Here is a 13,906-nt window from a genome sequence, read left to right as displayed (position 1 = left end):
CGCGAAGAAATAAGTATCGATTCGTGTCCAACTGGCCGGTCGAACGAACCTGTTGTCTGGCCAGCGCTTGATTCTCTTGTCAACGATCCGCAGGAAATCGCTCATTTCAATGATATTTCTTGTCAGCTCTCAAATTTCTTATCTCCAGACACTTCGACGAAGAATCTTTTTATCTTTTTTGTTTTACAAAGAGAAATTGAAATCTGGATTCGAGGAAAATGGTCCATTGACCTCGGTTTCGTTCACCTCCGCCAGCAGGTTGCTCGTAATTTTTTCATTCGTTGATTAGAAAAAATAGAGAGAGAGAGAGAGAGAGAGAGAGAGAGAGAGAGAGCCTTAAAGTTTGAAATGGAATCGAATCATGATCGAACAAAAGCTTTTTCCTTTCTCGAACTCCCTCCAGGTGGATCAGAGCCAAAGCGTGACTTTGCTGAGTCGAAATCGATGCGGTAATATTCCTACACGTGAATAAATAATTAATTGTTACTGGGTTCCTCGAACACTGTAATCTGGAGCGTTTGACAGTGATCGTTTGGTTCAGAGTCCAAGTGGATGTCTGATGGAGTCTGGACCCGATAACACCGAGACATCTATTCCGCTCTTTGAAGCTCGTTTTTATTTTTTAATCAACGATATTATTGTTATTATATTTATCACGATTATTCCTCTTGGATTTCGGCGGAATTGAGGTACCGAGTTTGAATTCGGTAATTTTTCATGCGGCTCCGTAATCAGCGAACCTCGCTCTATGATGGGCGACGATTAAAAAATTTAAACGCTTTGATTGAACGATATATTTAGATGCGAAAAAATTCCGACGCTTTTCGGGGCTGGATCCCACTCGATCAAACCAGTTATCGCCTCATTGACGTCGGGACCTGTTACTTTTATCAATTTCCCACATGTATTTCTCAGCGAAGAGTCAAAATTATGTGTTTCGGGCCTCTCGAGACTTTAATCCGAAAAAATATGTTTTTTTTTTTATGATTTTTTGTCGACTGTGTTTCACATGACACGTGACAAAAATGTTGAATAATATTTTCCACTCGGACTCTGCGTTGTCATGAGTTGTTGCGTGGGGCAAGAAATTCCACAATTGTTGATCGCTCCATCCTCCGAATTGTTGTCCCTCGAGATTTTTAACACACCAGCGAAGACGTTGTTTGTTTAAAAAATTTTCTCGACTAGAATTTTGACGCATCCGACTAAAAAAATCGTCACGCAAGACTGCGACGCTTCTTTTTCGCTTTGATTTATCTGTCTCGCGAATGACCCGATAAATTTCAGTACCGACCGCGCGATGACCCAGACCTCTCCATTGGAAAATACACGATCCAATAACTCGATTCTTTGCACGAGCAGATCGCTTGACCCAATTAGCGCAAGGGCTCGGAACTCTGACTCGAGAAACGGAGCTTCCGAACGAATAAAATTGCTTTCAAATTGATAATGCGATCGAAACTCCTTTTTTCCGATCGCTATATCGACCGGGAATATTTTGAAACGTCAAAATATTTCGTAATTCGTCAACGATTCTTTTATCCTCGAATTCAACGTTTTCGAGTGATTTTTCGTTGAAAACCCTCCAAAAAATCGATCCCCCCGCATGAGTTATTTTTACGAATCGCAATGAAAAATTCACGTTTACGAGCCTAGAGATTCCTCCGGAAAAAAATAATGCATCGTTCTTTTTCTCAAGATTATTCGAGTCTCTTTCGTCTCTTGAGTAAATGATGACCGAGGGTCGCAGCTCGCGACGATATATTTCCTCAATAAATTGCCAAAGAGGAGGATACACTTTTGCACCCTTCCACTGATAAATCTATTCCAACTTTTTTGTTTCTCGCCTTTCAGAGGAAAAGAAAGAGGCAGAGAGAGAGAGAGACGTTTGGAGTGAATTTCGAAACAAAAGCAGCGAGGGGCTGCGGCTTTTCCCCTCCACCTCGCGGTAAAACATTGCGATGGAAAATTCTGTGCTTGCTCGTCGATCGATTTAGACTTTGTTTCCAGTGTTTTGTCTCGAAAACATGAATCAATCATTGCACGAAGGGGAATGAGAATTTAATGAAACAAAATAAAGAACAAACTTTTAGTTTTAACTCGAATGACAGTTATTCCCAGCGATTAAATGATTACGGAAATACTCGAAAAAAAATGATTCACAGATGCGAGTTGAAAGACTGTTCGTGAACTGTTGTGGGCACTTTGGTCGTGAAATACTTCTCTCGCGGGCCTCCGTCCAAGCCCCCGTTTCCTTTGTCACATAAAACAGTGTCCAGAAGGACTTTGTTCGCCTGCAACGCGCAACCTACCCGACAAAAAAAAGGTTCAGGTGTTACTCAAGCATGAGACCACGCGTTTCTGCACACGTATATAAATATATTTTCATAGCATCATTATACGCAGGCATACGAATACACGGAACACACATTTCCCAACGTCGATAACGATTATATTGCCGCAGCCTATAAAAGTCCGTGCATAATGTTATACATCGATTCAATAAATAATGTTACGCTCGTGCACCTGGCGTTAAAATCACAAATGTTCCAGTTTTAACCGGTTACAAGAGTTTAGAATACTTAAAGAGCATTTAACGGCTACCAGGTCAAAAAGGCCTCTAATGAAAGTATGCCAGCTTGGGAGACATAATATCCGATCGTTATCGCCAATGGCGATAAGTTTTATTCGCATGCTTGCGTTCCCCGCTGCTTCTATTGTTTCTTTCGTCCAATTTCAGTCAACGAGCACATCGAGAACGAAAAAATCAAATGAAGGAGAATACGAGATTTATCTTCCTCCAAATATTCACAGGTTTTCTGCATTTTCTCACATTTACAGGGGCTCCCAAACGTTGGAGTCGAGCTCAATCGTTTCTCTGAAGTTCGATCTGAAAACTTTCTCGATTCGGGGTCGCCTCACCCCTCGCGGTCACTCGTCTTTCGACTCCACCGATTAGGGCATATTGAAAACGATGCTTTGGCTTTCGGGGCGCACCACGGGTCATAATGTAGCAATAATTTATACGTAAATATTACTTTTCTTCTTATTTGTGTATTAAATTACGAAAGCTTTGTGGAAATCCGCTCAACTGAAGATATCCCGAGCGCGATGTGATTGAGAACAACGAGATTACTAAGAGTGGGAGTTCAAAGGTTTGCACGATATATATTTGGTTTTGTAAGAACAGCATGCTAAATCGTCGCTGGGGGCGACTCTTATCGTTATTAATTACGTATACGTACACACGTATTTCACGTTTATGAATTACATATAGCCAATGCGTGTGCAGAGATTGTTATGGAATATTGAGCAACTGTTCTGAAATCATATTTTATATTGCGAGTTTATTTAGCAACAATTTGGAAGTGTGGATCGAAGATGCTTCGCCATTAGGCTGAAAACTATTGGAAAACTCAAATAATCAGCATTTTTCGATCAATTCGAATTACTGAATTACAATATTTTTATTAAAAATGTAAAAATTTACGAATTTCAATTAAAAAAAAATTGAAATTTTACAAATTATAGTGAAAATACGAAAATAATTTGAATAATAAATGAACATTTTATTTGATCTTTACAAAGCAGGATTTTGGGAATTTTCTGGTCAAGATTACGATTTGTTGGGCGTTGTTTACGTTCGTCTGTCAGGCGACATATGCGAGAGAGGAATATGTTCCGATAAATTCGATCGGTATATCATGAGAATAACAATGAGTTATTTTGCTTTTAGCTTCAACCATAATAATCTCATCTGAAGGAATGATGAAATTTCGAACGAGTTGCCAATCAGCAAGAAAAAAAATTCATGATATTCGAGTGTGAATTCGAGATGCTCGACATTCGAATATGAATCGCGTTTGTGGAAACAAGGCTCGAACGACTGCTGGGAAGCGTGTTACGAAGGTGAACGAGCGACGATATCCCGTTACTTATTTATCAAGTTTTATATGCGATGCGGTCGAGCCCCCCAAATACGTCATCACAGTCAACAAGCCCAGCAACGGTTGCTCGAACATTCGTAACGTCACGAGCGTCTGCTCTGCTGTTTTCGTGCGTTAAGTCCCAGATCGAGACACAAAATATTCGTAAAAACATTGCTTCAGCTTCAGATTTAATATTTCTTAGCTCACTAAATTTCGCATGCTTCGAATTACTCAATTTTTCGATAAACTGAAATTTAATCTCATTTGAGAATGCAGTTCAATGAATAAATTACAGTAAAACGAATAAAAATCTCGTAAATAAATCCGAAAATAAATTAGACGAAATTTCATGAAAAATGCCTTGACTTATTGAAGCAAGCGCCGATTCGTTTATACAATAAATTCAATGTTGTTGTGAGCCCCGCTCCGCAAACGTGCAACGAGAAAATAATTCAATTTTACTTTCAGTAAAATAATCGAAATTAAGTGGAACGATTGTTAAACCGGTGACTAAAATAAGAAATTTACGAACAACATTTTAATTGAATGGGTAATTGAATATTTATTAATTTAATGGCGAATTATTGTAAATTTATTCGAGTTATTGTTTCCAATTCAACAAATAAGAGATTACATTCTCTGTCGATAATTTATCATTAATTGGTAATTGAAAGAAAGCTTAGCCATGGAGTAGAGAGATGGCGCCACAGTTGGAATTTCGTCGCGCCACTTCGATATCCCAGGGGCAACAAACAACAAAGGCCCATCGTAATTATAAAAGCATTCTTTTTCCCTCTCTTTTTTCCTATTTGCAAGGGGGATTCGATAACACAAGACACTTGATTATTATTAACACCCACCCCGAAGACATTTATACGAGCAATAATGCACACGAAATATATTCATATAATCTTCGGTTTGCTGGCGTGATTGAAATGCATTTGTGTGTATAACATCCTCGCTGCTCTCGGATACAACGTTTTCCGCACATCTATAAAAGTACTTCAATATATCTATATTATTTATATAAATAAGTTGACACGACGTTCGATTTCGGCTTGGTGTGTTTTTTTATTCTACATGAATATTTTATATAAAAGTGTACACTGCTCAATTCCTGAATCGCATAAAAAAAATTAAGGAGGGGCTTCACGGTCTCGTACGTTCCAATGTTTTTGCAAAAAAAAAATCGTACATGTTCGAACGAATGACCTCTATTGATTCTTGGATTCGTGAGATAATTTTTTTTTGTCATTTTCAAACGCGTTTGCGAGCAATGATGTCATTCAAAAAAGGCAAAGTGATTAACTTGGCGTAATTGAGAAAAATGCGTTGCGTTTGAAACGTGTAACACACTGCTTTCGTATATAAACGTCAAGTACAAATGTTGGAAATACTCGACTCTCCAGGGAATCTGAGACCTTGTTCGTCCATGTTTATTACAAATGAAAAGTTTCGAATCGATGAGTCTATTCGTTATTATAATGAATGATGTAAATTAAAAAAAAAAGAAGGGCACTGCGTTGTTGTTGCTGCGACCCTGTGGCTCGTGCAACGAATGATGAATAAAACGAACGACTCTCTAGAATAATGTCTCTCTCTCTCTCTCTCTTTCCCTCTGTTTGTGTGTGAGTGTGTACGATCGTATCATAAGTGAGAGAAAAACGGGAGGAGGAAAATTGGTTGGTGGGGTTAGGAGCGCATCAGCTGTTCGATGACAGTTCGCCAGCCGCGGCGGTGGTATAAGTGTGCGTTAGCTTTTGACTGGCAGAAAAGGCAATATGGCCGTTCACTGAGCGCTGCGTTCTCCCCTGTGTACGTCGCAGAGACAAAGAAACAACGCAGTACTCGGGAAAATAAAACCAATCAAACGATTTATACGAATAACTTATTTAATTATTGAAAGGCGAATAAAGGTGTCAAGTTTTCATTGTTTTTTCGTCATTGTTGTGTTGTTTATAATCTGTCGGTCAGAGTGAGAGAGTGCGAAAACCAGAGAGATAGAAAGAGAGGAGAGTGGGAGTGAGAGAAAAAGATACGAAAGTGTGTGTTTAGGCTATACAAATACAACGTAGAATGCTGGAGCTCGAAGTGGTGCCCGAAAGGTCCATCGGTTGTGAGCAGTGGGAATTTATTTTAGGCAAGTGATGAAATCATCAACATTTTGGATTGAAACTTCTATTTTATTAACCACCCATTTTCATGACCCTCATTTTGTTTTTTCCTCCAATTCCTATTTTTACGTTTCCTTCCCCTACATTTTTTAAACGCACGATTAAATGCATTGTCTTCCGTTGGACGCTTGAACCCGTTGTTATTGTTCGAAAAACGACGTTCTTTTATACGATCTACTTTCTTTTCAACATACATTCCCAATGGTTGTTCGTTAATATATTTTCTCATTCACTATCGCTCGTGTAAACAATGAGAGTCTGTTCCTTTTTCATCATCTTATTATGTAATTACGAAAATTTTGATGTTTTCGTTGTTTTTTTTTTTTTTCGTTTATATTCAACGAAAAAATCTTCAAATCGCGCGTTTTTTTTCATTCCCAAAAAGTATATAATTCTGGGTCATCACGGTGTTTTTTTTAGTATTTATTTACTTTTGCCACTTCATAAAATCATGTTCTATTTACGTTTTCCAAATGTCGTTTGACTCCACGAGAGAAAAATTCTTTTGCTATCGCTCTAAGCAATGTTGACATATTTTTGTTTTTCTATTTCAGGAATGCATTTTTCTCAATCTGTATCCATAATACAGTCTCAAGTTGGCATTATAAGAGGAGTACAAGTTCTATATAGCGATACTGTAAGTCAGCAAAACAAAAACTGTGAAAATAATTGCTCTACGAGAAAAACTCTCAATGTTTTCTTTTTTTTGATACATTTCAGAATCCTTTAGAAGTAGACCTGGTGATAAATTTACCTCACGACGGAGTACGACTTATATTCGATCCTGTAGTACAGAGGCTAAAAATAATTGAAATATACAATATGAAATTGGTGAAATTAAAATATTGTGGCTTGCCGTTCAACTCGCCGGAAGTTTTGCCTTCCATTGAGCAAATCGAACACTCCTTTGGCGCTACTCATCCCGGTGTTTACGACAGCGATAAACAAGTAAAATTCAATTGAGGAATTTGTTTAAGTGATCACCAAATTAATTCATTGTCAAACAGATGTAATTATTATATATTTTTGTGTCCTACCAGGTGTTTGTGCTCAACTTCAGAGGTTTGTCATTTTATTTCCCAATTGACTCAAAGTTCCAGCCGGGTTATGCTCATGGTTTGGGTTCACTGCAATTCCCCAACGGAACGTCACCCTTAGTTGCAAAAACTGCCATTTATGTTGGTAGCATGGCAGCCGGAGCTGTCGGCAGCGAAGAGCACAGTCTCAAAGCACCGCCACCTCCTTTACCACTGGTAATTACCTTCATTCGCTCGAAAATCTACCCTTATTTCGACAAATGAAGTTTTCTTTTCATTACATTATGAAATAATCATTGGAAATGAAAATTCACAAAAAAATATGGTCGGTCGATTAGAAAATTGATTTAGGAAAAATTGGATGATAAGTCTTTGAGTTCATTTCTGTCGATAATGGTTCGATTTAATTCCAAATTATCGTTTGAAAGTATAAAAAAGGAAACATGTTATACAATAAGTAATTCGATTAAAATCGTCGCTGCTTTATTGAAATGAGATGAACATGAGAAACTCCTCCAAGTTCTAATGATTGTTTTTATTTTTGCAGACTTGCTACCACAACAATTTGTATCTCGAGAAAGCTGAAGTTGTCAGAGACAAAGCACGCACTCGGGGTCTCAGATTGCATCTCTTTACGGAAGGTAGCTCAGTTACGAGAGTTCTTCTTGAGCCGAAGAAGCTCTGTCTCACCAAAGAGGTAATAGAGGAATACATTCTTTATTACTCACAATCTCAAATACAAAATTCTGTAAAAAAAAAGGCTGCAAACTGGAACTTAATCTCAGACTTCATGATGAGTTCGAAAACGATCTAAAACGCCTTGGTAAAAACCTTTTTTGTCTATTTTTTTTCACCATTTCTATGCTTTAGAAATGCCCTGTACGAAATTTTCACTAAATCGAGTTTGCATTAAGAAAAAACATCTAGTACATTTTGGACTGAAATCTTTAGTGAAACAGTCTTTTTTTCTTTTTTTTATTCTTACGGACCTATTTTTCACGTCTGTGGCTGAATCCAACGGGATTTGAATATTTGTTGAAGGTATGGTTCGGTGATACGTGCGAGGACGTTTTGAGTGCGCTTGGAGCACCTTCGCGCGTTTTTTTTAAAGCGGAGGACAAAATGAGAATTCACAGCCCTCACGCTCACAAGCGAGACAAGACAAAGCGCTCTGATTTCTTTTACAATTACTTCACCCTAGGACTAGTGAGTAAAATGAAAAAAAAATCATCTAATTTTGAATCCTTATTAGAAAGAAGTTTACTAAATTTAGTCGAATATAAAAAAATGTTTATTTTTAAATTTCCAATTTTCTATTAGAATCGCATAAACTTTCTTAACAAAGTTTTTTCTATACAAATGGAAGTAAAATAAATAACTGAATGAAATATTCCTCTTCTTTCCAGGACGTTCTATTCGACGCGAAAACCCAATGCGTTAAGAAATTTGTTCTCCACACAAATTATCCAGGGCATTATAATTTTAATATGTATCACCGTTGTGAATTCACTCTTACCTTACCACCCGAGACTAGCTCGGTCGAATCAGGAAAGCTCATCGACGTTAGTCCGTCTCCCATTACGGTAAGGAAAATTTCTTCATCACTTGCACATTTTATCTTGAAAAGTTTTATTTTTTCTTTGTATCTCTCATTTTATCGAACCCAGATGACAAACTTCCTAGATCTTATCGTACCAATGGTCGTTTGTTTCATTATTTTAACGTTTGCTTCGGTTAAAATAAGCTATCAATAAAAATACGTAAAATAACGTGACAGATGAGCACGAAATCAATGATGTGGAAAATTACCTTGAATGTGTCATCGCTTCGTTAGCACGTTTTCGAACTTCTCCTCAGTTGTCACAAAGGAGTGTCGTAATGTAACCACGGTCATACGATGTATATTTGTACGGAGATAATTGAAAGGGAAGAATTTTGGAAAACATCAATGTGCGAATATTTGAATAATTTATTATTTTTTCATGAAAATTCATCATTTTCGTTGTGAACGTTTTTCAATCGTCAACATTTTGATTCTTTCCGCGTACTGCGTTTCACGTAAAAATTGAAAAATTGAACTTCGTTAGAACCTTTTCGGTGTTTTTTTTGCCAATAGTATGATTAAATTCGGACGAAGGGTTTTTTTTTTAATAAAAGGGAGCGATTTTTATTATAAATGGTATTGTGAAATAGCGTGGAAAAGAGAAGAATCATTGAAGAGAATGGATATTTTTCAGATCACTGCCTACACAAAATGGGACAAAGTGAGTGAGCAGCTGAGAGCGAGCGCCCGTCCGGTGGTATTGAATCGGGCGTCATCGACCAACACGACAAATCCATTTGGTTGTACTTTCTGTTACGGTATACGCGATGCGATTGTCGAAGTAATGGCGAATCAGCATATTGCGAGTGTAACACTTTATACGGCGGCGTGACCTTGGTAAAGAGCCTGCGTTTGCTACATTTGTGACACGTAGAGTGCTGCTCCCTTTCTTTCCCTCTTTCTCCTCGAAACACATGGGAAAAATCGGAAAAAAAAGAGGAAGGAAGATGAACGAGGAAGAAGAAAAAAAAGAAAAATACGAAAAAAAAACTACAAAAAGGACGTTAGAAGGCAAACAAAAAAAAATGGAATAAAATATAAAAGTACGAGAGACGGCTCGCACATTCGGGCCTGTAAAATATCTCTCCGAGACGGAAACAAAAGAGGCATTAACGACGAGTGGAGCTTACGGTGAAAGGTAATCTCTGCGCAACCGACGCGGGTTTGTTTTGGGGGGCTGCGATTGAGAGCGCTGCTCTGAAGGAATCAACGGGATTTTCCATCGAAAAAGAAAGAAAATTACCACACGAAACATCAAATTTCATTGAAATACTTCGTCGCTGTGATTCGAAATAACAAAAAGGCCTCCCCCGATGTCCCGGCGATCACTTTTCGTGGTCCGGCTGAAAAACTCACTACAAAAACAACAAAAAAAACCATAAAATATAAGAATAATTCAAAGAAACAAAAAAACCGATATGAAATAATAATAACGCTTAGATAGTAATGGACAATGACCATGATAACACTTAGGTAATAATAATTGTTAAGTATGTAAAATCACCACCGCGTAGCCACGATTCAAATCTCGTTTTTTCTCTTCTTCTTATCGTAAATCACATTTTTCGGTTTATTTTATTTTATTTTTTTCATACTTTTGGAACGTTCGAACGCGTTCGTACAATTTTTTGTTGTTTTCCGATCGCTCGTTAAATCGACCTTCCATTTTTAAACTCATCGCCATCTTATCACTATTTTAATTTTTTATTTCTTTTTTTTTTTGGTTCCACCAAACCCTACTCTCGTATGTACATATCCGGAATATGAAAAAAAAACCACAAGGAGGATAATCCTAATCTGTGTATGCATATAAACGATGTACGCTCGACTCATTATCGTCGAGGAAGTATCGTCACTTATTTCTTTACTGTCAGATAACGTTTGAATACACTCGTATAGTAGAGTAATAGTGATGCAAGGAGTCGAATCATGTCAACCGATAGCAGAGATTTGCGTCTCTCTTTATTTTGAAGACAAATAACGAAGGGAATTAGATGTTTTTGAATTTGAGATGGTAATATACGATCTTGTCGATCTGAGGCGAGATAAATATGTGCCAAAAACTTTTCGATACAATCTGTCAAAATTTAACCGTCGATTTGGCACAGAAACTGGGCGAATTCGTCCTTCGAACGGAAAAATGCCCTTTTTACACTGCCCGCTTTTCGAAATGAAAACCGAATGGATTTTTTCGAAATTCCACATAACACGATGAAATATAATTATCATAACAGCTCGAATTTCATCCTTTTTTGTGCTAAATTCGTTTAGAACGTTCGAAAAGACTCCGATAATGAAAAATTCGATGTAAATCAATGTTTGTCCTCGAAAAAACGATTTCGCATTGTACCTTACGCAATGACGAAAAACTCTTTGGGAAACAACGACGAATCGTTTGTGATTCGGGTTGTGTTGATGGAAAAAAATGTTGCATATCAGCTGTTTTTTCATGTTGTACGAGCTCTGTCGTTCCAGAGTGTAATTGTGCGTATTGAAATTGTCAGAAAAATCGATAGATTCTGACGAATCTAAAGAAAATGAAAATGTGATGAAACTCGCGCGTTTTCAATGTGAAAAAAATCGAATGAAACTTGTTCGAGACAAATTTTAATGGAAAACAATTGAGAGGAGATGAATTTGTGTAAAAAAAAAAACATCACACTGACGAAAAATTTCAATACTTTTCGGAGTAACGAGAGTCGCCAATCTCTGGCTAACAATAAAAATTATCGTTCAACTATCCGAGCAAAAGAATAAAAAAAAAGACCAAAACTGTGTTGTGTCATGGAGACAACATTAACAAAAGGAGAACGAAGATAAAAACGAAATCATTGTTATTCTTGTTCAAACGCTTTTTCAATCGCCTCCGAAACAGCGAAAATTAACGTGAAATTAAATCTTCTGTTCTTCTCTTCCGTAAGACCCACTATTTCAATTTCATTTCGCGTTCTCGATGGAAATATTTGTTTTTTCCTAATTATCTTATCAATTATTTTCGAATTATTGTGTAAAAATGTTTCGTCACTGAGAGATGTCGATAACAGAGATCTCTTTGTTTTGAATGTGACTCTGCGAGAGTTGAACAGAAAAAGTATAAAATAAACGTGAAAAAAATGAAATAAACATAAAATGGCAAAAAAATAAACTAAAAAACGTAAGTCTAATCCGAAAAATTGATTGTAGAATTGAGGATAGCGCGTAGCACTCTCGAGGGGGAATAAAGTCGTGCGCGAGCAAAACGTGTTTTAATGTAGGTACTTATACGCATAATTTTTCTATGAATTGACAAAAAAGAAAAACAAAAAGTAACGAAAGCCACTGAAGAATGAAGCGAAACACACACGACAAAATTGTTGATGAAAATAAGAAAAATGGTGAAAATAATGAAATAAAATATTGAAAAAATACACGTGGCTGTACAGAATAAATCGAGGCATACGTTCGGCGAAGCAAATGATACTTCCATAGGTGCAGATTTTTACGTCCTTGTATTTCATTCGCAATCAATGGCTGCTGCCAAAATGATTTATACAAAAACGCTCCTCGAATTATAACGACGAAATTTACGTCGATGCAAATTCTAAATTACAAATACGAATGTTTTTCTCTCTCTCTCTCTCTTTTTCTCTTCAATTGTTAAGTCACACGTTATTTTTTCGCGTCTAATATTTTGAAAATTGCTCTCGATTTATAACGCTGGCTGTAAATATTCCTATCGTCATTGAAAGTGAAGAAAAAAACAAGTCTCACTCATGAAAATTGCAATAATTTTTGGAAAATCATTAGCAGCAAGTTTGACGAAGGGGAAAAAGGGAAAATAACAATCGCACAAATGATTAATCGCTCGTTCGAACTCGTCGAGGACTCAAATAGCGTGTATCGTCATCGAAAAATGACCTGACAATTCTTTCGAAGCGAATGCACGTTTTTTTTCGATCCAACGGGAACGAATCGATCATTAATGTTAATGTATAACGATTAAAATATAGCTAAAATGCTTAATGCACTATAATGTTATCCTAAAACGTCGTTCGATCGATTATACGAGAGAACGGAATGTGAAAATGGAGAAAACAAAAATCAAAGGAATGTTAACAACTCATTGAGTTTTGTAGACGAGAACATAAACGAGCGTGATAAGTCGACAGAGGGCCACTTTGATTTGTTTGTTCACCAATCATCGATTCACGTGATATTTATTAAGCGGGAAAACTCGCTGTTTCATGAAATATATAGAAAAAAATATTGAAATTATAGAAATTTTTTTTCAAATTGTACGTTGAAAAAAAGACATTCGGAAAGTAGCAGCAGTCAGCGATGTTTGACTCACCCGAATTAATCATTTTTTTCCCCACGTTTTTTTACTGCATTGCGTCTTTTCGTGTAAAATAAGAAAAGAAGCGATTGGAATAATGAAAGGTGCGGATTTTAAAAGCGACTCATTTTCGGCGCCTCGTCTACGACGATTCCGAGTTAAAATAATAATTAGTTCATATTATGTCTGACCTCATTACACTTCGTATTGCATACTCCTTTTGTATGTTTACCTGATAAATAAAAGATCTCAAAAGTCATACGTAAAAAAAAAACAACAAAAAACAAAACGACAAAACGAACGTTATGAGATTTTTTTTCGATTTTTTTTTTCATTCTTTCAAAAAGATTCCACACGATTTTCGACAATTTTTATGCTCCGGCCTCGAGATTTTTTTTCACTCGAAACTGGAATGGAGGCACGGGACATTTTTTTCTCATTTTCGAAAAAAATTGACACGACTCTGTCCTCTTGGTCTCAGCTTTGAATATTTTTATATGAAAAATGGGAAAAATTATGTTTCCCATTCTTCCTGATGATCCTCCTCGAATAACTGCCAAATCCGCTTTTCGAGCAACAACATTTTTTGCATTTTTGTTCCCCGTAAAGAAGAATTTTATAGAACATTTTTTTTTCTGATAAATTCACAGAATTCCATTCATCCCTGAATATCGAGCAAAACCGAGGAAAAAATCTTCATTATTTCATTATTTTAGAAAAATTCTCAATGACTTTGTCAATGTTGTTCTTCGGGCCCGGAAATATTTTTTCATTCCAACACAAATGGAGACAGAAATGGAAGCTCGGCTATTAGGAAGCCCTCATTGTGCGTTCGTTAACGAAATGTA

The 13,906-nt window shown here is 36.8% G+C and overlaps 1 protein-coding gene across 1 annotated transcript; it reads left to right on the top strand.

The window, feature by feature from the left end:
- Window positions 1–5,611: 5,611 nt before the first annotated feature.
- Window positions 5,612–13,317, top strand: LOC122417110 (PHAF1 protein CG7083). Its single transcript, XM_043430376.1, has 8 exons — window positions 5,612–6,069; window positions 6,658–6,740; window positions 6,824–7,051; window positions 7,144–7,356; window positions 7,688–7,837; window positions 8,182–8,346; window positions 8,547–8,723; window positions 9,378–13,317. Exons 1-8 carry the CDS (start codon window positions 6,006–6,008, stop codon window positions 9,573–9,575), a joined length of 1,278 nt encoding a protein of 425 aa, XP_043286311.1. The 5' UTR covers window positions 5,612–6,005; the 3' UTR covers window positions 9,576–13,317.
- Window positions 13,318–13,906: the final 589 nt, after the last annotated feature.

This window comes from Venturia canescens, chromosome 10, assembly GCF_019457755.1.
Source record: "Venturia canescens isolate UGA chromosome 10, ASM1945775v1, whole genome shotgun sequence".
NCBI classification, from domain to species: Eukaryota; Metazoa; Arthropoda; class Insecta; order Hymenoptera; family Ichneumonidae; genus Venturia; species Venturia canescens.
Note: the sequence above shows the minus strand (reverse complement) of the source record. Positions and strands in the feature narration are given on the sequence as shown.

Coding starts and splice junctions, on each gene's coding strand:
- LOC122417110 (XM_043430376.1), top strand. CDS start 6,006: ATGCTGGAGCTCGAAGTGGTGCCCGAAAGGTCCATCGGTTGTGAGCAG. Junction 7,357..7,687: donor CGCCACCTCCTTTACCACTG/GTAATTACCTTC, acceptor TTATTTTTGCAG/ACTTGCTACCACAACAATTT. Junction 8,724..9,377: donor TTAGTCCGTCTCCCATTACG/GTAAGGAAAATT, acceptor GATATTTTTCAG/ATCACTGCCTACACAAAATG.